The sequence below is a fragment of the Pristis pectinata genome, chromosome 1 (assembly GCF_009764475.1).
Source record: "Pristis pectinata isolate sPriPec2 chromosome 1, sPriPec2.1.pri, whole genome shotgun sequence".
NCBI classification, from domain to species: domain Eukaryota; kingdom Metazoa; phylum Chordata; class Chondrichthyes; order Rhinopristiformes; family Pristidae; genus Pristis; species Pristis pectinata.
In genome coordinates, this window is record NC_067405.1 from 35,360,189 (window position 1) to 35,382,446 (window position 22,258).

Sequence of the window (22,258 nt, forward strand, 5' to 3'; positions counted from 1 at the left end):
CTCCTCTCAGAATCTTTTGGAGGAATAAGGTGAATAGCCATTATTTCACCACAGGAGCCTATAATATGTCTCCACTTCCCCCAACCACAATCTCACACAGGCAATAAAAAAGGTATTTTTTCAAAAAAATGCAAATAAAATGAATCATACCAGTTACAGCAGGGATACTAGTTTCATCCAGTGACATTGCAGTTTTGTACCATCTTATTGCTTCTTTTATTTTTCCTTGTAATATCATCTGATATCCAAGTTCATTTGCAATCTCTGCATTATGTGAAGAAATGCTGAATGCTCTTTCAACCAAGGTATATGTCTGTTGAAGGATAATCTGGTTTCGTCCACACTATTAATGTACATTGGGGATCAATTGTAAACATTAATTAATTCAAGTAATTTACACTTACGTTTCTAATTTTCTATGGTGGACATTGGTTATTTTGGCAACCATGTTATCAAACATAAACCCATCTAGCACCCCCTACCACAATTTTGATAGAAACTTTGCAATGAAAGGGCTGTAAAATAAGCAGGAGCCAGACCCTGCATTCCAACTTGCACTGAAGTTCACACGGAACATTACAAAAATTAGAAGCTGTTCTCTGGAGTATCTTAATCCTAGAAGGCCGAGATCATGGCCTGGATATCAATACCTGCCCAGATTATGTAATTACAGACAATGCTGCAGAAATATCATAAATGAAGTGACTTCCCACTATGTTTTCTTTTGTAGTGTTAGCAATGAAGGTCACCAGCTGATGCAATTCAAACATTATTGGCATGATTATTGCTCAGAGGAATTTCTAGGGCAACGGTTTCCCTGTACAGTATTTTATAAATTGTACAGCAAAGACAACTGATTTAGATAGATAGCAGATTAATGGCACAGATATGTTGACTGGGATATAGACTAAACAAGCACCTCCATTCTATCTTACTGATGATTTCTTATAAATTAATTTTCGGTACATTAAAAGCATAGTTTTGAGCACCCACACCTGTGATTCCTTCCCTTATCCTGATCATTCATTCAAATTAAACTGGAGCTTTCCAAACTGGTTCATGTTTACCACAAAATGAGCTTTCATCCTCTGTTCCCATCCGTCACAAAGATTGTCCAATTTCAATTGAAGAACACCTCTTCCTGAAAATTATACCCAAATATTTATCACACCCATCCTGGCCTCCTATTCTAAATAGTAAGCTCCAACTCATCCAAAAAAGTTACCTATATATTGTGTGCTATCTTATCACATCCAGCCTTGCAAACTTATACAACCTTTTAACACCTTATATTACTAAATTGAAATTGCTCCTGCTAATTTTCAAATCCTTCCATTACCTAAGTACATCCCTGTAACTTTAATTTGTCTATCTCTGCTGTATTCTCTAATTACCCTCCTCATCATTCACTTAATCATTGTTGGCAATTCTTTCAGATGCTTTGCCTCCAACGTCAGGATTTCTGTCCTGTTAGCATTAAAATTTAGACTTATTTGAGCCCTTGTATTAATGGTTGAAAGTTCAGCCATATAAATTCACCTTGTTCAAATCCTCTCCATTTTCAAATCCTGCCATCAAGTCCATCCCTGTAATTTTAATTTGTCTCTATTCCTGCTGTATTCTCTAAATTAGGACTCAAGAGGGAGAACTGTGCCCAACAACCAACTTTCCAATCCAAGGCTTAGAAATAGTTGATCTCTTTTGTGTTTTTTTTAATATAGGTCATACACTCACTAAAGTTACTCAAACCCCTGGGGATAGATATTTCAAAACAAAAATATTAATATACTTACCATCCTGCTGAAAACCAATGCCACTTTAAAAAAAATGTCAGGATTGTGGGGTTCAAAACGATCCAGTACACTGATCAGATCACCAAGTCTATTGCCAGCCTGGAAAAGACAACAACAAATATGAATTTTCATTCAAAGGATTCTAAAGTGCAAAACTTAGAAAAATCACTGCTTTATCACTATTTCACTTAATTCTCTCCCCACGAGCAAAAAAATTGTAAATACTGCACAGTTAAATTCTGACCTCACAGAGCCTCAAAACAAATGATAATTATGGATACTTAGTTTGAAATTGATGTAGGCTTTCAAATTTGGCAAGAACATACACGTTGGCTAGCTCCACAATAATGCATTCTACTCACAAAATTCAAGACCAACATCCTTATCCAGTAAGAGAAAAATGTTTCCAACAAGCACACGATTTTATACAGCAAAAACTGAGTTTAAAATATCATGAAAGCTTTGTTGAAGGAGGCAGAGAACTGAAATAACTGACTTTGGATTTTGCCACAGTTGACAAACATGAATAGAACTAACAAACACACCAATTGGCACCAGTACCCAGGGGTGAAACTGATCAGTGCTGATTAATTATAATAACTCTTTCTTACCTCTTTAATATTTCCCTCTCTGCATAATAAATGTAGAGCCAGCATCTTTAGTGCTTCAAAATTATGACTCTCCTTTTGCAACAGCCTGCAACAGATTTTGGAATACATTTTAAATTACTATTTAACGAATTGATATCTTAATTTCACCAGAATTTACTGAAATTTTTCATGCTAAACTGTGGTTACAGGGAAGTTATGTTTACAATTTATTTAAGTAAAAGCATTGAAATAACATAAATGCATAAGTAATGATCTTCACAACTCTATTTTTAATGAAGATGGAAAAGGAATTACATTTCTGACAATTTTCCCACATACATTTTGCAATTCAATTAATTTTGCTTACATTTTTGTTCTCAGAACTTATGGGCACGGTAGAATCACCAGCAAACAATTCTATTCCTGCTCCTATTATAAAGAAGATACCATTGACAAACCAACCAAAAATGTTTTTTTTACTGAAGTAAGAAGAACCTGCTGTGACTGGGCTCTAATAAACATGAACCTCTTCATTCGTTTTAGCTAAAATTCCAACCACTGGAGAATTCTTAAAAACAGACTCCTGTTGGTTTCAGTTTTATTAGGGTGTCTAATCCTAATGCTTGATCCTCTCATCCAAATCATTGATACAAACTGAATTGGCACCCCAGCACTGATCTTAGAGGCATACCAACAGTCACACTCTCCCAACCTAAAAATTTATTTCTATTTTGTTTTCTGTCCATTAATATATCCTCAATCAATTTCATACATTATCTCCAATCCCATGCACTCTGATTTTACTTTATAATCTCTTGTTGGCACTTTATAGAAAGCCTTCTGAAAGTCCAAATATTCATTAGTTCCCCCTATCTATCCTGCTACTTACCACCACAAACCACTCAAAGATTTGTCAAACATAATTTCTCTATTATATAAATTCACGTTGACTCTACTCAATCCTATTAGTGTTATTAAGTGTGCCCTGTTACCATTTCCTTATTAATAGACTCTAGCATTTTCCAATTAGGAGGATGAGGCGACTTGATAGAGGTGTATAAGATTATGACAGGAATAGATAGAGTGGACAGCCAGCACCTTTTTCCCCCAGGGTGGCAATGGCCAATACCAGAGGACATCCGTTTAAGATGAGTGCAGGAAAGATTAGGGGAGATGTCAGAGGTAGGTTTTTTTTAAACACAGAGTGGTGGGTGCCTGGAACGCACTGCCCGGGGGTGGTGGTAGAGGCTGATACGATAGGAACATTTAAAAGACTCTTGAATAGGCACATGGATGTAGGAAAAATGGAGGGTTATGGGCTTTGTAGGAGGAAAGGGTTAGATTGATCGTGGAGTAGATTTATATAGGTCAGCACTACATCATGGGCTGAAGGGCCTGTATTGTGCTGTTCTATATTAGCCAGCTACAGCTGCTCATTACTAGATATGAACACTACACTCAACCATTTCTTAATGCCATGTGGCATAAATAACACAAAGTGTTTTTTTAATGTGTGCCTTGATAGAAACAGTATATACCTGGTCAGGTCCAATAGATAACACATTGAAAGTTGTGCATGGCCCTAATCACCATTTAGTGTGCTGCCTCCCCTTCATGGAAATCTTTCCAGAAAGTCATTTCACACTCATCCAATATTCAGTAACGTGGATTATAACTTTATGTGAATTCACATCCTTTGATCCCTTTTGGACAGACTGAAACCTCACATTTTCATGTTTTTTTATGCTTAAGAAGCTGCACCAGATGCATGCAAAGATCTCCTGTTATAACACTCCACAGATTCTGACTGAGAAATGGTAGTTATAACACAACTGTATCTGAGATTCTGTTGTTTGTAGATAGGCTATATAGTATGCAGCACAAATACTACTATCTGGTCTATTGTAACAACCCCAATTGTGCACAGTTAACATTTAACAGAGTTGCTTTCAGGTTAAACAAACATCTTTACCTGTGTACTGTCTCAATTGCCTGTTCCCAATCCTGCAAGGCTAGTTGTAATTCTATCTTCTTTACAAAAGCAGGCAAGAAGCCAGGAAAATGAACTATTATTTGGTTTACCATTTCCAAAGCCCCCGAGAAGTTCTGTCGCATCTCAAAGTACTGTGCCTATTATTAAGAAATAATATTCCAAAATCAAAAATGAGCAAATGGAGTAATCCCATATCTTAACTGGTTCATAATTTTGGGTGGGTAAAGTTAACTTGACCGAGTTTTCTTCATCAAATCAAATGATGAAAAAATACTGAAACTTTCCACTGGTGTTCCACAAGGAGCAGTGTGCTGTTGTTTGTGATATATAAAAATGATTTGGATGAAAACGTAGGTAGGATGATTAGTAAGTTTGTAGACAACACACATTGGGAGATTTGTGGATAGTGAAGAAGGTTGTTAGAGGATTCAGCAGGATATAGGCCAGTTGGAAGTGCTGGGAGAGAAATGTCAGATGGAGTTTAATCTGGGCAAGTGCAAGGGGAAATTATACAGTCAATGGCAGCACCCTTAGGAGCATTGGTGTACAAAGGGATCTTAGGTGCAAGTCCATAGCTCCCTGAAAGTGGCAACACAAGGAGATAGGGTGGTTACACACTTGCCTTCATCGGTTTGGGTGTTGAGGAGTCACAAGGTCATGTTGCAGCTGTACAGAATTTTGGCTGGCCGCACTTGAGTGCAGTTCTGGTCGCCCCATTACAGGAAGGATGTGCAGGCTTTGCAGACTGTGCAGAACAGGTTCGCCAGGATGTTGCCTGGCTTAGAGAGTATGAGCTATCAGGAGAGGTTGGACAAACTTGGATTGTTTTCTCTGGAGCTTCGAAAACTGAGGGGTGACTTGACAGAAGTAAATAAAATTATGAGAGGTATAGATAGGTTAGATGGTCAGAGCCTTTTTCCCCAGGATGGAAATGTCAAATACTAGAGGGCATAGCTTTAAGGTGAGAGGGGGAAAGTTTAAAGGAGATTTACAAGGCAAGTTTTCTTTTTACACACAGAGTGGTATGTGCTTGGAATGCGTTGCCAGAGGAAGAGGTGGAAGCAAATATGATAGCACCATTTAAGAGGCATTTAGACAGACACATGAACAGGTAAGGAATGGAGGAATATAGATCATGTGCAGGCAGATGGGATTATTTTGGAATGGCATCATGGTCGGCACAGACGCCATGGGCTGAAGGCCTTGCTCACGTGCTGTACTGTTCTATGTTCTAGACATCAGCTGAACTTATAAATTCAAAATGTTAACAATATGAATATACTTAGCACACAGGAAATTCTTCAACTTCTAATCCAAAGTGCTTCAAAATGGCAACAAAAATTAAATTATTTAGAAGATTAAAAATCAATCAACTTCCAGAATAGGAAGTGTATTTTATGTAATAAGTGCCCTACTTTTGTTGCATCTTCCTGTTTGTCACTTGGCACTATGGGGCAATTATCAACTTTGGTGCACTTGGTAATGACTGAGCTCAAAGAGATTAAAAACAAAATGACATGGAGGAGCAAAGTCAACTTTACTTGCATTAACTTACATGTCTGTTGATAAGTATCGAAAAGCGTATTAGATCTAAAGGAATGTAGGACTTCATATAAGTGCAATGAACAATGAAAGGTATGATTCAAGGAAGAAAATGTGACAGGAGAAGAGACCAAGAAAACATATGGAGGAAGAAAAAGACATTTGAAAGGAAACTGTTTCCTTTGCTGGGTATGGGATGAGAAAAAAGTAGACGGACTAGTATAGAGATCTTCTAGTCATAGTCATAAACAAGTTTATTGTCATATGCACAAGTGCATGTATGCACAGGTACAATGAAAAACTTACTTCTGTGCGGAACTTGAGGAATTCATGTTAACTGTTCCATTATCTTTTACAATGAATAGATACTGTCAGAGGCAATGTGAAATATATTCTTAACAAATTATTGGGCGACTAATTGATGAAGGGGAGGTACTGGAAAGAATAGCTACGCTTAAATCAGCTGGTCCAAATGGGATGCATCCCAGGTTGCTGAGGGAAGGGAGTAAATCTTAGGCACCCTGACCATAATCTTTCAAACATCTATGGATTCAGTGGTGGTATCCAAGGATTGGAAAATTGCAAATGTTACACTCTTGTTCAAAGAAGAGTATAGGGAGAAACCCACAAACTACGAACCCGAAATTTAACATTGGCGGCGGGTAAACTTCCAGAAACAATAATCAGAGTCAAAATCAGCAGTTACTTAGACAAGTATGAGATAATTAGAGAAAGCCAGCATGGATTTGTTGAAGCCAAAATATGCCTGACAAAACTGATGAAGTAACAGAAAGAGTTGATGAGGCAAATGTGGTGTATATGAAATTCCACAAGGCATTTGAAAAGGTGCACATAATGCACGTCATCAAGACTGAAGGCCATTGAATAAAAGGAACAGTAAGAGCATGGATATAGACTTGCCTAAGTAACAGAAGACAATGAGTATCAGCAAGAGGCATTTTTCTGGATTTGAGGGAAGTTTATGGTGGAGGTCCCAGAGATTGATATGAGGAACATTGTTTTCCTAACATAAATATTAATGATTTGGACTTGGGTGTGTACAGCACACAAATTTCCAAGTCTGCAAATGACAGAAAACTTTGAAGCCTAGTGAACCGTGAGGACGATAGTGGTACACTTCAAGGAGTTATTGAGAAGCTGGTGAACTGGATGAATAGAGAGATTAAATCATGGAATTCAAAAGGCAGTTGGATAGTTATCTTAAAGAAAAAATTCTACAAGGCCTTCAGGAGTGAGAGGGACTTAGATCAGGTACAGACTCAATGGGCTGAATGGTTTCCTGTGCTGGAGTCAGTTTATTCATTGCACAATTCCCAGAAGTAGCTATTGATGTGACCTGGTCTATAGCAATAGCTATTTCTGTTTCCATCAGTTGGTTAGTGTAACTGCTGAAGAAAAATTTCATCTTTGCACAGTATTTTTTTTAATCCCCAATTTTTAAACTCACTTTCCCCATCATAGCAAATACATCATTTCCATCCTGGATTCCTTCATCAAGGTATTTGATGGCCTTTTTAGCATATGCATCTCTACCACTGGTTAGATCAATCCATCCTTTCAAAATCAAACCCTGTAAAATAGTACACAGAACAATAATAATCACATGGGCAAATGTAAGAATATGCAAGGTAAAATCTTGTAACCATAAACTGATCAGTGGGAATCTGGGTTAAAAGGATAATGAGTAGAAATGAGATTTGAAATGCCAACGCACTAAACTCCCAGTGATGGGAAAATCAGATCCTTAACAACACCGAGGGTCAGATCTTCTGTTGTCCCAAGACCTCAGGGCACCTGTGCATGGGAAAACACAGCTTCTTTCAGTGTGGTCCACGATGCTGATTCCACTAGCAGGCTGGCCCTGCTCATCATTTTAGCCCAGGGCAGTGCAGGACCTCTTACAACACAACTGGTTAGATGCACTGACACAACAGCTTTGACAGCTGGTAAGGCTCTATTCCCAGGCTTACCCACTGTCAATAGTTATATTACGCATGATTCAAAATCAATTGAAATCTGTTAAAAAAAAATAAAAAGATGAAATTATTAAAAAAAGTTAGAAGATTAAAAACACACAAAAAGGACAAATAAAAACAAAACAATTTAACTAAGCAATGTTGCCAATTCAAAACAGCACACAATACACACCAATGACTTTGCCCAACAACTGTATTTCTTGAGTAATCACAATTAATTCAAACAACTCAAAGATTCACCAAGTAGTTTCAAAGAATCACTTAACTCTTTAGTTTCACTTATCCACTCTTGATGAACCACCTGGCCAGGATTCGATGTTGGTGAGTTCTTCTCCAAGTCCCTGACTCATGGTCATTTTCTTCAGTGGTTGGTCTCCAGAGTCACTGCCGCTGGTCATCTCGTAAGGCAACTTTTATACATTTCTTCACATACCTCCCATACTTTGCTTAGTTCCCTATTGCCTTTGCTTTAATTCCTATCCTTATCCATACGAGCATGTGTTTCCTTAACTTCATCAAATTGCTGCTGGCGCCATCCTACAATTGTTTCAACCATTTGGTTTCTAAATTACCAGCGTGTTTATTTGAGATTTGTAATGATCAAATAGTACTTTTCCACAAAATGTCAGACACCTCCATCTGCTTGTGCTGTCTTCCAACTAGCTCACAGTGGGATGTTGACAATGGGATACTCCACAGGGCTAAAGTTGTCTCAGTGATGTTCTCACTTTGAGACTGACCAGGTGTCCTTTACATGAACTTCCTTTACTGTACCCCTTTGTTCTGCAGTTTCCAATATCTCTTCCTAGGCAACGTCTCCCAAAGCATAATGAGATACTTGACATTGCTCTGGCTGCTACAAGAAGAAGCTTTTACCAAGCAGCCGATTTCTCCCATTCATTTTTAGGAGCCCACAGTGTTTGCATCAGGGTAACCTGGCATAGATTCAGTGGGCAAATGTCCCAAACTGAGATGGAAAATTTACTGAATTTCATGCTACCTGGAGTCTATAAAGGGTTTACGAGAACAGTGCAGGCATTCTACCGGCTGTACAGAGCAGAAAGGTACACTAGAGTCTCCACTGCAGAATAACCAAGTTACTAGAATGCTGACAGATCATTGCAGATGCCCGCAGAAAATCTGCTCCATGGTCTATTGTATTTCAATTAATAAAACACTGATTTGAATTAAAATTAGAAGATATTGCCACAGCCCAAATTTTACAATTCTAGTTACCAAAGTAAATTATGTGTGCTAATTATGTTTGGTACACAAAGTCATCACAAGCTTTATCATGGTTCCAAAGTAAGAGGCCAGCAAATATAATGTTATTTGCCCTGCAGTCTTTCAATCCCTGGTTAGTTTGTCATCAAGCTCTTGAATTACCTATTTATTACAATGCAGGAGGCCATTTGACCCATCAAGTCTATGCTGGTCTCGACAAGCAACCCTGTTGGTTCCATTCCCCCTCCCTTTTCTTCCCTGTAGCCTTGCAGTGTATTCTCTCTCTCACATGCTCATCAACTCCCCTTTGATTCTTTTGCCACTTACCTGCAATAAAGAGTAACTTTACTGTTGCCAGTTAACATACTAGCATGTCCTGTGATGTGGTTGGAAACCAGAGCATCCAGAGAAACCCAAAGAGAGAACATGCAAACTCTACACAGAGAGCACCCAAGGTCACCATGAAGCACAGGTGTCTGAAATTGTGAGCCATCAGCACTATCGCTTGCACCGTCATGTGATTATATCACAATATTTCATAAATGCAAAGAAAAATCTATTTCAAGACTCCTGTAATTACAGAATTATCTAAAGAAAGACTTCAATAGAAAGTATGGAGACACAAGAGACTGTAGACGATGGAACCTGGAGCAACAACAAACAGCTGGAGGGATCAGTGGTCAGGCAGTATCTATGGAGAGAAATAGATAGTCGACATTTTGGGTCAAGAGCAGATGAAGGGGCTCAACATCAACTGTCCATTTCCCTCCATAAATGCCGCCTAACCCGCTGAGGCCCTTCAGCTTTTTGTGACTATAGAAGTATACTGACCTTTCTTGATCCATTCGAAATCTTAATCATTCTGTCAACATATTCACGAGCTTTGTCATGACGCCCAATATGCCAAAGAAAGAGGCCCGCAAAATACAAAGCCATCTGTCCTGCAGTCTTTCGATTCTCTTTGAGTTTGCTATCCAGTTCTTGAATGGCATCACGATCTTTTATGCAAAAAAGATACTTTAAATGCTTATTTAATGTTTTTAACATTATGCTCATTTTAACAAATGCTCATTTGTTTAAAGAAAACACTAAGAATTTTCCAACCAAAATGTGTGGTGATCCAAAATCAAGTTTTACTTTGATGCCAAATTTGTTTGTTTAGTCGCTCAGCAAATTACAAAGTGAGAAGCCAAACTACACACAGCAGGAGATTCAGTCAAAGATGGTACTGGTGTAGTAGGTAGCAGGTAGTGGATAAATGATTCCATCATCTACATCAAGGTGGGCAGAATTCAGCCAGGGCTCCAATTTCTAATTATTATGGAGCTCAGCTGTAATGCTCAAGTGGAGATGCAAGATTTAAGGTATGAATAATGGCCACTTTAGGACAATTAGATTCTTGTCACAATGAATAATTTACGGCTTCTGGATAGGAGAAGGGAGGAAAATAACAATACTAGCAGAAAATCAATCATGGGAAACATATAAAATGCACAAATAAAATAGAAAATCAAGCCGCAAAACCTGCTAGCTTGAGGCTAAAGAACGTCAAGGTTTTGTCCTGCTGTAGCAATAAGAAAGTAATGATCAAGTTAGAAAATGCGTATGGAGACACAGAAAATATGCATATCGGCTATTTCTGTGAATGAATAATCTGTGAACACTGCACATTTAAAGAACTGTGGATATTGCAAGGATCCTGCTCTGGTTTAGTGGATGTCCCTCATTGTTTTCAATGACAATGTAAACTTTCCTTACAACATTTGGACGTGGTAGTCCAATATTTGTCATATTTACTTTATAATAAGAGTTGCAGTTTCCTCCTTGCCTATATTGGATGCTATATGTACTCACCTGGAGCTGAACATTTTTTATGAGCATAGATTAAAGCCATTATTGAGCACAGTGACACATCCTGCTTCTCCCTAACAGGCTCAAGCTCACGGATAGCTTCTTGAATACGATCTACATACATAAAATAAAGATAATTTGGGAATTATAAAATAAGTCTGGTCATTGGTTAGTTTCTGAATGCCATGAAATTGCATTCAGCATTTTCACTGCACTAAATTACCTTCCATAAGAATCCCATAAGCACGGAAAAATAGGAACACCGCATCATTGCCATATCTTTTGATACCCTCATCTGCTGCAATCTGGATATGATTAAAGTAATTTTTTTGGCAGTAGTAGTTTATTAGTGCCTGCAAAGTCAAAATAGCACAGTAAATACAATGAATCCTGTGTTTAGTGCGTAATCTTCTGCAAGTCATTAATTCTTCTGCAACTCATCCTTTTTGTATGACATTTTTCTTTCATTTGAATCAAAGTTCTATAAGATATCAAGAGATGCATTCACACAAGGGTATGGACACCCTTTCCCCAAGCAGTCCTTATCCTCAGATAAGCAACTCTTTCATGTATACCTCCAGTTGATACAGTTGAGGAAGACGCCAATTTTGATCAGAATATCCCTCTTCAGCATATAATTTAACCAGAATAACAACTCCACTGCAATAATTTGTCACAACAACCAACCACCATTCCCCTAGTTACTTATTTCAAGATTGTCAATGTGTTTCACTGTAACACACTGGCATGTTTATACCACCCAGCGCACTGTCCGCCCGACCCTTAATATCGGAGCAAAACGCCAACCGGTGCGTCCTTAATCCATTTATTTCCCCCCCCCCCCAAAAAAAACTCGTCCCACCTAACCCGACTCTATCTGCTTGGCTCGGCCGCCCAACGCCAGCAGGGCCGGGCTGCAGACCCCCTCACTCTCTTACCAAGGTGGCCGAGTCCTGCTCCGCCATCGCTGGGCGCAAGCTGCAAGCGAAGACCCGACCCCCCGGGTCTCGGGCAGCAAACTGATCCGGGCTGAGGATCGGGGAAAGGGTTGAGCCGATCCAGGCCCGGGCCCCGGGCTGGGGGGGGGGGGGGGGGGGGTCGGACTGATCCGGGCCCCGGGCTGTGGGACGGGGGTCGGACTGCTCCGGGCCCCGGGCTGTGGGGCGGGGGGTCGGACTGATCCGGGCCCCGGGCTGTGGGGCGGGGGGGGGGGGCGGTGTCGGACTGCTCCGGGCCCTGGGCTGTGAGGCGGGGGATCGGGCTGCTCCGGGCCCCACCGCCGCCGCCCGTCTCCAGGTTACCAGGCAAGCGGAGTCAACGGAAGGGCGAGCACTCGAGCACGGCGCAATCGATCGCCGACAGGCTGTGTGAACGAACGAGGCCGCGGCGGCATTCCAGCTGCCCATCGACTGGTGATGCCTTACTCCCCGATCCGAGGACGTGGCCGGCGTGTGGGACTCCGACTCTGGGGGTAAAACCGGCCCGACCACGGCCAGCCCGCACTCCAAGACCGAGGCTTCATTCCTACCCCACCAGACTCGACCATCACCTCAAATACAACAGCCGCATACGTGCAAATAATCTGATGAAATGTCAATTATTGATCAAGAGCAGCGGACACCCTTCCTGAGCCGGACTGTCAGGGACCTGAACATCAACGTGGTGTCACTTCACCATAGCGACAGAACTCACTGTGACCAGCGTCCTCAGCCTTCACCAGAGTGAGTTGTGCTTCAAGTCATAGGAATTGATTGTGGACTTCAGGAAGGGGAGGTCAGGAGAACACATACCAGTCCTCATGGGTGGGTGGGTGGGCGGGGGGGGGGGGGGGGGGGTGGTCAGTGGTGGGAAGGGTGAGCAGCTTCAAGTTCCTGGGTGTCAACATCTCAGAGGATCCATCCTGGGCCCAACACATTGATGCAGTCACAAAGAGAGCACGCCAGCGGCTCTATTTCATTAGGAGTTTGAGGAGATTTGGTGTGTCACTGAAGACTCTTGCAAGTAATTACTACAGCTGTATAGTGGAGAGCATTCTGACTGATTGCAGTACCACCTGGTATGGTGGATATGGTGGCTCTAATGTGCAGGATCGAAAGAGATTGTAGACTCAGCCAGCTCCATCATGAGCACAACCCTCCCCACCACTGAGGACCTGTTCAAGAGGCGGTGCCTCAAGAAGGCAGTATCTATCATTAAAGACCCTCACCACCCGGGACCTGCCTTCTTTACTTTACTACCATTGGGGAGGAGTACAGGAGTCTGAAGACGCACACTCAACATTTCAGGAAAGCTTCTTCCCCTCTGCCGTCAGATTTCTGAATGGTCCATGAACACTACCTCATTGTTCTTCTTTTGCACTATTTGGTTTTCTAACTTATAGTAATCTTTATGTCTTGCACTGTACTGCTGCCACCCCAAAACAAGAAATTTCACGACATATGTCAGAGATAACCTGATTCTGATTTTTTGAGTTAAAAGGGAGCTTGTAAGGGAGCTGCATATAGGATTGACCACTCATGTAAGAGTGTACCAGGAGTAACATTTAAGGGTTAAATCGGTGTAAGGTACAGAATATTGGCATATGACAGTTTGTAATATTTTAAATCATATCTTTGGTAATTTTATGCAATACTGCCATATTTGCAGTGTTTGTATTTATATTCACAATGTTTGGTAAGGTTTTAATAACTTTTTTTAAAAAAAGAGTTCTCAGTTGTGCTGCTCTGTGAGCCTTCACTGGCTCCACTCCCCCTTCCCCCCCCCACCCCCCCCACCCCCCCCACCCCCACCCCCACCCCCACCCCCAACAGGTTTAGGCTGGACTCAGAACTGAAGGAAACTATCTGCACCAATTAATTTCGCTTTACGTGATATCAATAGCAAATTACATGTATTTGTATGTACGTAATACAGCAAAGGGTATGGTCCTAATAAAATTCCAACTGGAGTTGTGCTACCAAAGAAGTTACAGCTCTGGCCAGTCCTTCTTTCAGTCCAAGCCAGGTCCCTCTTCAATAGTAAGGAGTCAACAGAGCACAAACATAGAAACATCTTTGGCCTATCAAGTCTGTACTGACCAAAAGATACCCATTTTCACTAATCCCATTTTATTCTGCCCACATTCCATCAATTCTAACACTCACCTGCACACACCAGGGGCAGTTTACTGCAGCCAATTAACCAACCAACCCACGTATTTGGCAACCAGAGGAGTTCCAAAAGGAAATCCACACAATCACAGGGAGAACATGCAAACTCAATACAGACAGTGCCAGAGGTCAGGATTGAACCCAGGTCGTTCAAGTTGTGGGCACCAGCTTTACTAGCTACGCCACTGCATCCCCTTTACTTTGTTTTCCAATATATTGATGAACGTATTGACACTGCTTTCTGCTCCAGTCCAAACCTCAAAATGTCCATATCCTTTGCTGCTAATTTTCACTCTTTCACATAATCCATAGATTTCTCCTCCCCTTTCTTGATTCCTCTATGCCTCAAGAAGGTGGCATCCATCATTATGAACCCGCACCATCCAGGACATGCCCTCTTTTCATTACTACCATCAGGAAGGAAGTGCAGGAGCCAGAAGACCCAAACTCAGTGATTCAGGAACAGCTTCTTCCCCTCTGCCATCAGATTTCTGAACAGTCCATGAACCCATGAATACTACCTCATTATTTTTCGCACTATGTATTTATTTTTGCAATTTATAGATTCTTATCTTTGCACTGTACTGCTGCCGCAAAACAACGTCATACGTCAGTGATAATAAATCTGATTCTGATTCTCAGGAGATGGTTCAAAACTGTTATCCATTATAAGCCCACAGACTCTCACACTTTTCTTGAGCACACCTCCACTCTGCTCCCTGCAGAAAATCTATTCTATTATCCCAGTTTCTCCAGCTCTGTCTTATCTCTTCTGATGATGACACTTTCCAGTCAGTGCTTCCGAGATATTCCTTTTGTTTCAACCATGGCTTCCTTTCCATCGTAGTTGACAGGGTTCTCACTATGTTTATTTCATTTCCCACAGTTCTGCTCTCAAGCCAACCCCCACCCCCACCCCCTTCCCATAGCAATATAGGGTTCACACATCCTTATGCTCTGTTCTAATGTAGCTCAGTTTTTCTCTTTCTTTCACTTCTTTGTGCTTCTTCTGTCTAATCCTCCTCTGGACAAACTGCCATTAAAAAGCCTTCAGCACCCTGAAAATTAACTTGTTTTATCTTTTTCCCAGACTTTCAGACCTGAAATGTTAAGCCCGTTTCTTTTTCCACTGATATTGCCTGTCTTGCTGAATTTTTTCGGCATTTTCTGTTTTTACTTCAGAACCCTCTCCTAGTTGACACTAATTTGTGCTACCCAACCTCTAATTTGTCTCCACCCTATCACAGACATTCCTTTTGTTGTCTCCAGCAACCCCACTCACAGAAAACATGCTTTTTTTCTAATTTCTTCTAGTTCTGTAAAAAAAAAAGTAATTTTCCTAATTTTTTTCCCCCCAGTTCTGTAAAAAAAAAGGTCATTGTCATGAAACACTGACTGCTTCTCTTTCCAAGGTTGCTGCTTGACCTGCTTGGTCCTTCCAGCATTTGTTTATATTGCAACTCTCGCCAAAGCTGTTCCTGTATGGGTACAAAGTGGGTAACTACCGGAAATTGTGGGAAATCGCTCCAACATATGTCATCCACAAAAAGCAGGACAAATCTAATTTGGCCAATTATTATCCAATCATTTCAGTTTTATAAGCAAAGTGATGACAGAAGTTGTGGACAATACTATAAAGTGGCAATGGCACACCAGAGTGAGAGTGAATGGCTGTGATATCAAGCCAGCATTTGATCAAATGAGACATTAAAGAGCCTTAGCCAGACTCAAGTTACTAGGAAAAATCTCTGGTGGCTGTTTCCATACTTAACACAAAGAAAGATGTTTGTGGTTATTGAAGGCCAATCATCCCAGCCCCAGGATATCACTGCAGGAGTTCATCAGGGCCAGCATCCTGCATTAACCATCTTCAGTTGCCTCACTAATGACGCTTTCACCATCATAACAAGTGTGGAAGTTTGCACATTTCCATTTGAAGTTCCTCAGATAATGAAACAACCTATTGATCGCATGCATCAAAATCTAGACACAGTTCAGTGTGGGCTGATGTGGCAAGGAACCAACGAGACATATGTGCCAGGCAATGGCCATCTCCAGCAAGAGAAAATCTGGCCACTTACCATTGACATTCAATGGCATTACTATTGTCAGGTCCTCCAACATCAACATACTGAGAGTCTTGAAACTTAACTGTATCAGATGCATAGGATACTCTGGCTACACAAGTATATCAGAGTCTAAATATCCTTTGGCAAGTGACTCACCTCCTGCCTCTATTTTACCACCATCTACAATGCACAAGTAGCATACTCTCCAGATTCAAGAACACTCATCTGGTACAAAGTAGTGAATGTTATTGAGGTCTAAGGTGTCACCATGAATTTTTCACTATCTCCACCACTGATCAATATGCATCGGAGCACCTTTCTGAGGCATCTTCAACAGCACCTCCCAAACCATCTAGAAGGACAAGAGCAATAAGTCCATAGGAATACCACCAGTTGCAATTTCCAAGTCACAGACCATTCTGACTAGGAAATATACCACATTTCCTTCACCATTGCTGGGTCAAAATCTTGGAACTTCGTACTAATAGCACTCTGGGAGAATACCTCCATCACAAGAACCACTATAGTTTAGGATAACTTCACGACCAATTTATAATGGAAGATTTGGTGTGGGCATGAGATGATGGTCCTGCCAATAATGCCCATGACCCATGAGAGAAGAATAACACAAAGCACCTAAACCAAGGCACCTCTTACAGTTTAATAAAATGTCAACATTCAATGATATAGCCCAGTTTTTGAACTATTTTAATAATAAAATTAATTATTGTCTGATTCATTAATTATTACTTTCATTACCATTTTGAGCGACAGTGAAGTGATGAAGGTTCCACAAGAGGGAGCCAAATGATCAAATGAACCCTCTCAAAATGTCCAATTGTCCGTTGCATCTTAAATGTAATCAAGCTAACCCTTCTGTGATTAATTAATACATTTTTTTGTTAAATAGAAATAATAGAGCAATGCCAAATAAGCTGATCAGTTGTCCTTAGTTCAACTCACAGATCAGTATTTGTGTATTTTCAGCTGTTCATTCAAAACAGATATCTGAAATGCAAAATGCCCCACAGATGAGAATCTTACAAGATAATATTGTTGGTCCCACTAGATTGTATTTTTTACAATGCCTGAATGGCCCCAATTTCTTCTTGGTTATTATGTGTAAAGACCTAATGATATTAATGAAATCTATTATATGAATGAGTGTGGTATGTCTCATACGCCTCTTGTGGAGCAAAGTGATTACTCACACAAGTCTGTACTCAGGACAAACAGAGAAGTATTTTGTTACCTGCTGCAGGGGAGAAAGAAGGCCCCTCATCTTGAGGATACAGTCCATGCACCCTCTTGTCAATTGGACAAAGCAGGTACATGTTTAAAGATATGGTATAGCATCTTCACCATAGTACAGACATTCAGTTGACCAACCCAAGAATAAAAAGGCATGTGATCAGTCACTTTTGACATAGCCTTCCCTGCATGATCATTGCATGCTTTACAGACCCCTGTGTTTGGCTGACATCTAATGGTCTCACACTAAAACATCCCTCTTGTTCAGTTAAGGCCATGGTTACCATGGTAATGGCACCATGAGCAGGCTCATCATTTCCAATTACTGCACTCCTCCAGAGGCCTTCTGGGTTTCTTTGATGCTTTGTTAATTAACTATCCCCATCACTTTACTTGAGGCAATTGGTATACATCATTATCTCCCAACATATCATTAGTATATACTTCTGTCTATGTGTCCCATGTCAGTAGGTTCTTGCTCTAACTCAGGCCCCTAGTTACCATGGAGACAGCCTTGGGGGCAACTGTGGAGTTATCCCTGCTGTCATAGAGACCATCCTGGAACAAGCTCCAATATCTCTAAACACATTAACACAAAGGCTGCCATGTACTTGTGGATCTTATTCTGATGGAGTTTTCTCGAAGAGGACATTCTAGTGGGCTGCTTGATTCTTATCCCATGCTGCTAAGTACAAGCCAGGTATGACTTATTCCATGATGCAGAAATATACTTACGTGTTACAATATGTTTTGTAATAATGATATGCAAATTAACCTTACATGCTGTGTCCCTATGTCCACAATGTCCCACTTCATGCTTATTTGAAATATCAGGTACATAAAAATTCCAGCCAAGTGAAATCCAAATGGATATTTTGAAACTCGGTTTTAACAGAATTAACATTGCTATTTATATTCTTGTGCAATTGCTTCTTGAACTTCACCTGACTGACATATGTGAACTGTTTGGCTCAACCTCTGGGAAGACAACTTTGTTCTTTCAATATATCACCCAAAGTACTGTACATCCTATTCTTTCTAGATTCTCTGTACCTGTGTAATTTACCCTGCCATGTTAGTAGCTATATCAGAAATAGATTGCTTAAATCTCACTTCCCTTGATCTCAACAAAATTTGTGGAGCTGTACATCTTCCTATAATAGTTGGCATTGTAAATAAATTGTATACTCTGGCTAAAATTGTTGATTTTTACTGAATCATCTTACTATATAAAATATGGATAATTTTTGTTACTTTTGCTAAAAAAAGATTGTTGTATGACTAAAACAAAATCCATGGTCCACTGTGGGTCAATTTGACTAAGAAGGCTATGAATGTAAGTCCCAATCCAGAGATCTGAACACAAAAATCTTGACTGGCACTTCAGAAATGTTGCACTTCTGTGGGTGCTGACTTGAAGATCTGACATTAAAGTGAGGCCTTACTGGAATTCTCAGGAAGACCTAAAAGATTTCATGGCACTATTTCGAAGAATACCAAGGCAGCATCCTGCCCACTACTTATTCCTCAATCACCATCACAAAAATAGAACATATGGTCATTACATATTGCTGTTTTCCGGAGCCTGCAGTGTGCAAGTTGCCATTACACTTTATATCCTGCACCAGTGACTAAACTACTTGGCTCTAAAACTCTTGAGATAAGTTAAAACTTTCTTTAAACTAAGAATGGAGAATAAGTATTCAACTTTACTGTGAAACAGACTATTTCATATATGAAAATCATGACTGCATATTGCAGAAAAAAGCATTTTTATTCGCTTTTCAAACCTGTTATACATTTCCTGTTACAGAGCATTTAATGTCATCTGTTACATGTTAGAATTGCCCTTGCACATTTAGACATTCAAATTTTTTGAATCCCAACATACAGAAAGTGTCAGTTGTTGATGCTGCAGCAAAGTGTAATTAGATTGAAGGACTATGAAATTAATATTACAAGGATGGAGAAATAAATATAAACTAGATCAATTTAAATACTTCTCCCTGGTTTTGTTACCTCATGATGTGGCTGCCTCTTTATTTTACCCTGTGTAAACCTGACATCATCTGAACTCCATTGTCCTAACTGTTCTTATTTCCACGAAGTCCTATTCATACATCACTTTTGCATTTGACCCACCTCAACCCACTGCAATTTGCCTATCGCCGAAACAGGTCTACAGTGGACACCATCTCCCTGGCCCTACACCCATCTCTGGAGTATCTGGACAGTAAATACATCTACTGTACTTTAGACTATTATTTATTGACCACAGCTCTGCCTTCAATGCTATAATTCCAAGCAAGCTTACTGAGACCTGATACTCAACGCCTCCCTTTGCAACTGAATTCTTGACTTACTGACCAACAGATCTCAATCAGTGAGGATAGGCAGCCACACCTCCAGCATGATTATTCTGAACACTGGTGCCCCACAAGGCTGCGTCCTCAGCCCCCTGTGCTACTCCCTATGCACTCATGACTACGTGGCCAGATTCTGCACCACATCCATCTACAAGTTTTCAGATGATACCACCGTAGTGGGTCGTATCACAAATAACGATGAGTCAGAGTACAAGAGGGAGATAGAGAACTTAGTTGCATGACGTCATGACAACAACCATTCCCTCAATGTCAGCAAGACAAAAGAGCTGGTCATTGACTTCAAGAAGGGGGGCAGTGCACATGCTCCCGTCTACATTAATGGTGCTGAGGTTGAGAGGGTTGAGAACTTCAAGTTCCTAGGAGTGAACATCACCCATACTCTGTCCTGGTCCAAACACATAAACGCCACAGCCAACAAAGCTCACCAGTGCCTCTACTTCCTCAGGAGGCTAAAGAAATTTGGCATATCCCCTTTGATACTCAATAAATTTTATCGATGCACCATAGTAAGCATTCTATCTGCATGTACCACAGCTTGGTATGGCAACTTGGTATTGCCCATGACTGCAAGAAACTGCAGAGAGTTGTGGAAACAGCTCAGCACATCACAGAAATCAGCCTCCCCTCCATGAACTCTGTCTACATTTGTCACTGACTCGGTAAAGCAGCCAGCATAATCAAAGACCCCACCCACCCCAGAGATTCTCTCTCCTCCCCTCTCCCAACCAGCAGAAGATACAAAAGCCTGAAAGCACCTACCACCAGGCTCAAGGACAGCTTCTATTCTGTTATAGAAGACTATTAAATGGTTCCCTAGTACGATAAGATGGACTCTTGACCACACAATCTAGCTTGTTATGACCTTGCACTTTATTTCTACCTACACCACACTTTCTCTGTTGCTGTGACAATTTACTCGGTATCCTGTACTGTTTTACCTTGTACTACCTCAATGCATTGTGTAATGAAATTGATCTGTATGAACAGTATGCAAGACAAATTTTTCACTGTACTTCAGTACAAGTGACAATAATAAACCAATTCCAATTCAATTTCAATTTGCCAACTTATATTCCTTTCTAGTTAAGCAATTATATCTTTATTTCCACATCTTTCTATGACTTTGCCATGTCCTCCAGCCCTACAGCCCTCTAAGATTTTTGCACTTCTCCAATTCAACATTGCTGGTAGTTTCCTCAACCTGCACTTGCCTCAAGCTCTAGATTTCTCTCACCAAACCTTTCACAACTCTACCTTTCTTTCCTTTCCAATGTCACTTTATTTGAAACCTACTTCTTTGTCCAAATAACCAGTCATCTTAATATCCTTGGTATCAAATTTTGTTTGACAAGACAAGCATGAGGTGCTTTCAAAGGCTTGCATTAGAGCTGTTATATAATTAGGAGGGCCTATAGATTCTATGCTTCCCAAAACGAGTGCTAGATGGGCATTGTAATGGGGCAATGTTCCTCCAGCTGGAAACTCCAGTAGCGCCACGGCTGAATCTAAATAGGCATTGTACATTTTCTAAATTGCACATTAGTCCTGTATGAAGCCAGAACTGGCAGATGAGCATGGTGATGAGGATGGAGGTTGGGAACCTTGGTTAACTGCAGGATCAGGAGATTGAAGCCTTACTTGGATGGGAGCTCAGGGCCCTGGGTGAGAGTACAGTGGGGGTTAGTGTGTTAGGGAGAGGGTGAGTGTCAATGAATGTTGAAAAGTATATAAGGGATTTAGCTGATATCAATCCCACTCCAGTGATGCACTGAGAAAGGCCAAGTTGAAATGAGTGCCCAACAATGATCAGTACCTAGACAATGTGATTCAGAATCAGAATTAGATTTATTATCAATGACATATGTCGTGAAATTTGTTGTTTTGTGGCAGCAGTACAGTGCAAGACATAATGACATAAAAATCACTAGAAGTTACAAAAATAAACAAATAGTACAAAAGAGGAATAACAAGGTAGTGTTCATGGATTTATGGACTGTTCAGAAATCTGATGGTGGAGGGGAAGAAGCTGTTCCTGAAACATTGTGTGTGGGTCTTCAGGCTCCTATATCTCCTCCCTGATGGTAGTAACGTGAAGAGGGCATGTCCCAGGTGGTGAGGGTCCTTAAATGATGGATGCCATCTTCTTGAGGCACCACCTCTTGAAGATGTTCTCAATGGCAGGGAGGATTGTGCCTGTGATAGAGCTGGCTGCGTCTACAACCCTCTGCAGCCTCTTTCGATCCTGAACATTGGAGCCTTGATACCAGGCGGTGATGCAACCAGTCAGAATGCTCTCCACCATACATCTGTAGAAATTTGCAAGAGTCTTTGGTGACATACCAAATCTCCTCAAACCCCTGTGTGACTGGTGTGTGTTCTCCTGACTTCCCCATCCTGAAGTCCACAAGCAAT

At 40.7% G+C, this 22,258-nt stretch overlaps 1 protein-coding gene across 3 annotated transcripts in view; it reads right to left on the bottom strand.

Moving 5' to 3' along the window:
* The window catches only part of ttc21b (tetratricopeptide repeat domain 21B), an 85,758-nt gene extending 73,402 nt beyond the window's left edge, over positions 1-12,356 (bottom strand). For all 3 annotated transcript variants that reach the window (XM_052027546.1, XM_052027564.1, XM_052027554.1), the window contains exons 1-9: positions 11,929-12,356; positions 11,214-11,343; positions 10,994-11,104; positions 9,971-10,137; positions 7,387-7,509; positions 4,356-4,513; positions 2,405-2,489; positions 1,794-1,892; positions 151-343 (exon numbers count right to left, since the gene is read on the bottom strand). In XM_052027546.1, the coding sequence (XP_051883506.1) occupies positions 151-343; positions 1,794-1,892; positions 2,405-2,489; positions 4,356-4,513; positions 7,387-7,509; positions 9,971-10,137; positions 10,994-11,104; positions 11,214-11,343; positions 11,929-11,955 (1,093 nt within the window). In that variant the 5' untranslated portion in view covers positions 11,956-12,356. The remainder of the gene's footprint in view (positions 1-150; positions 344-1,793; positions 1,893-2,404; positions 2,490-4,355; positions 4,514-7,386; positions 7,510-9,970; positions 10,138-10,993; positions 11,105-11,213; positions 11,344-11,928) is intronic.
* Positions 12,357-22,258: the final 9,902 nt, after the last annotated feature.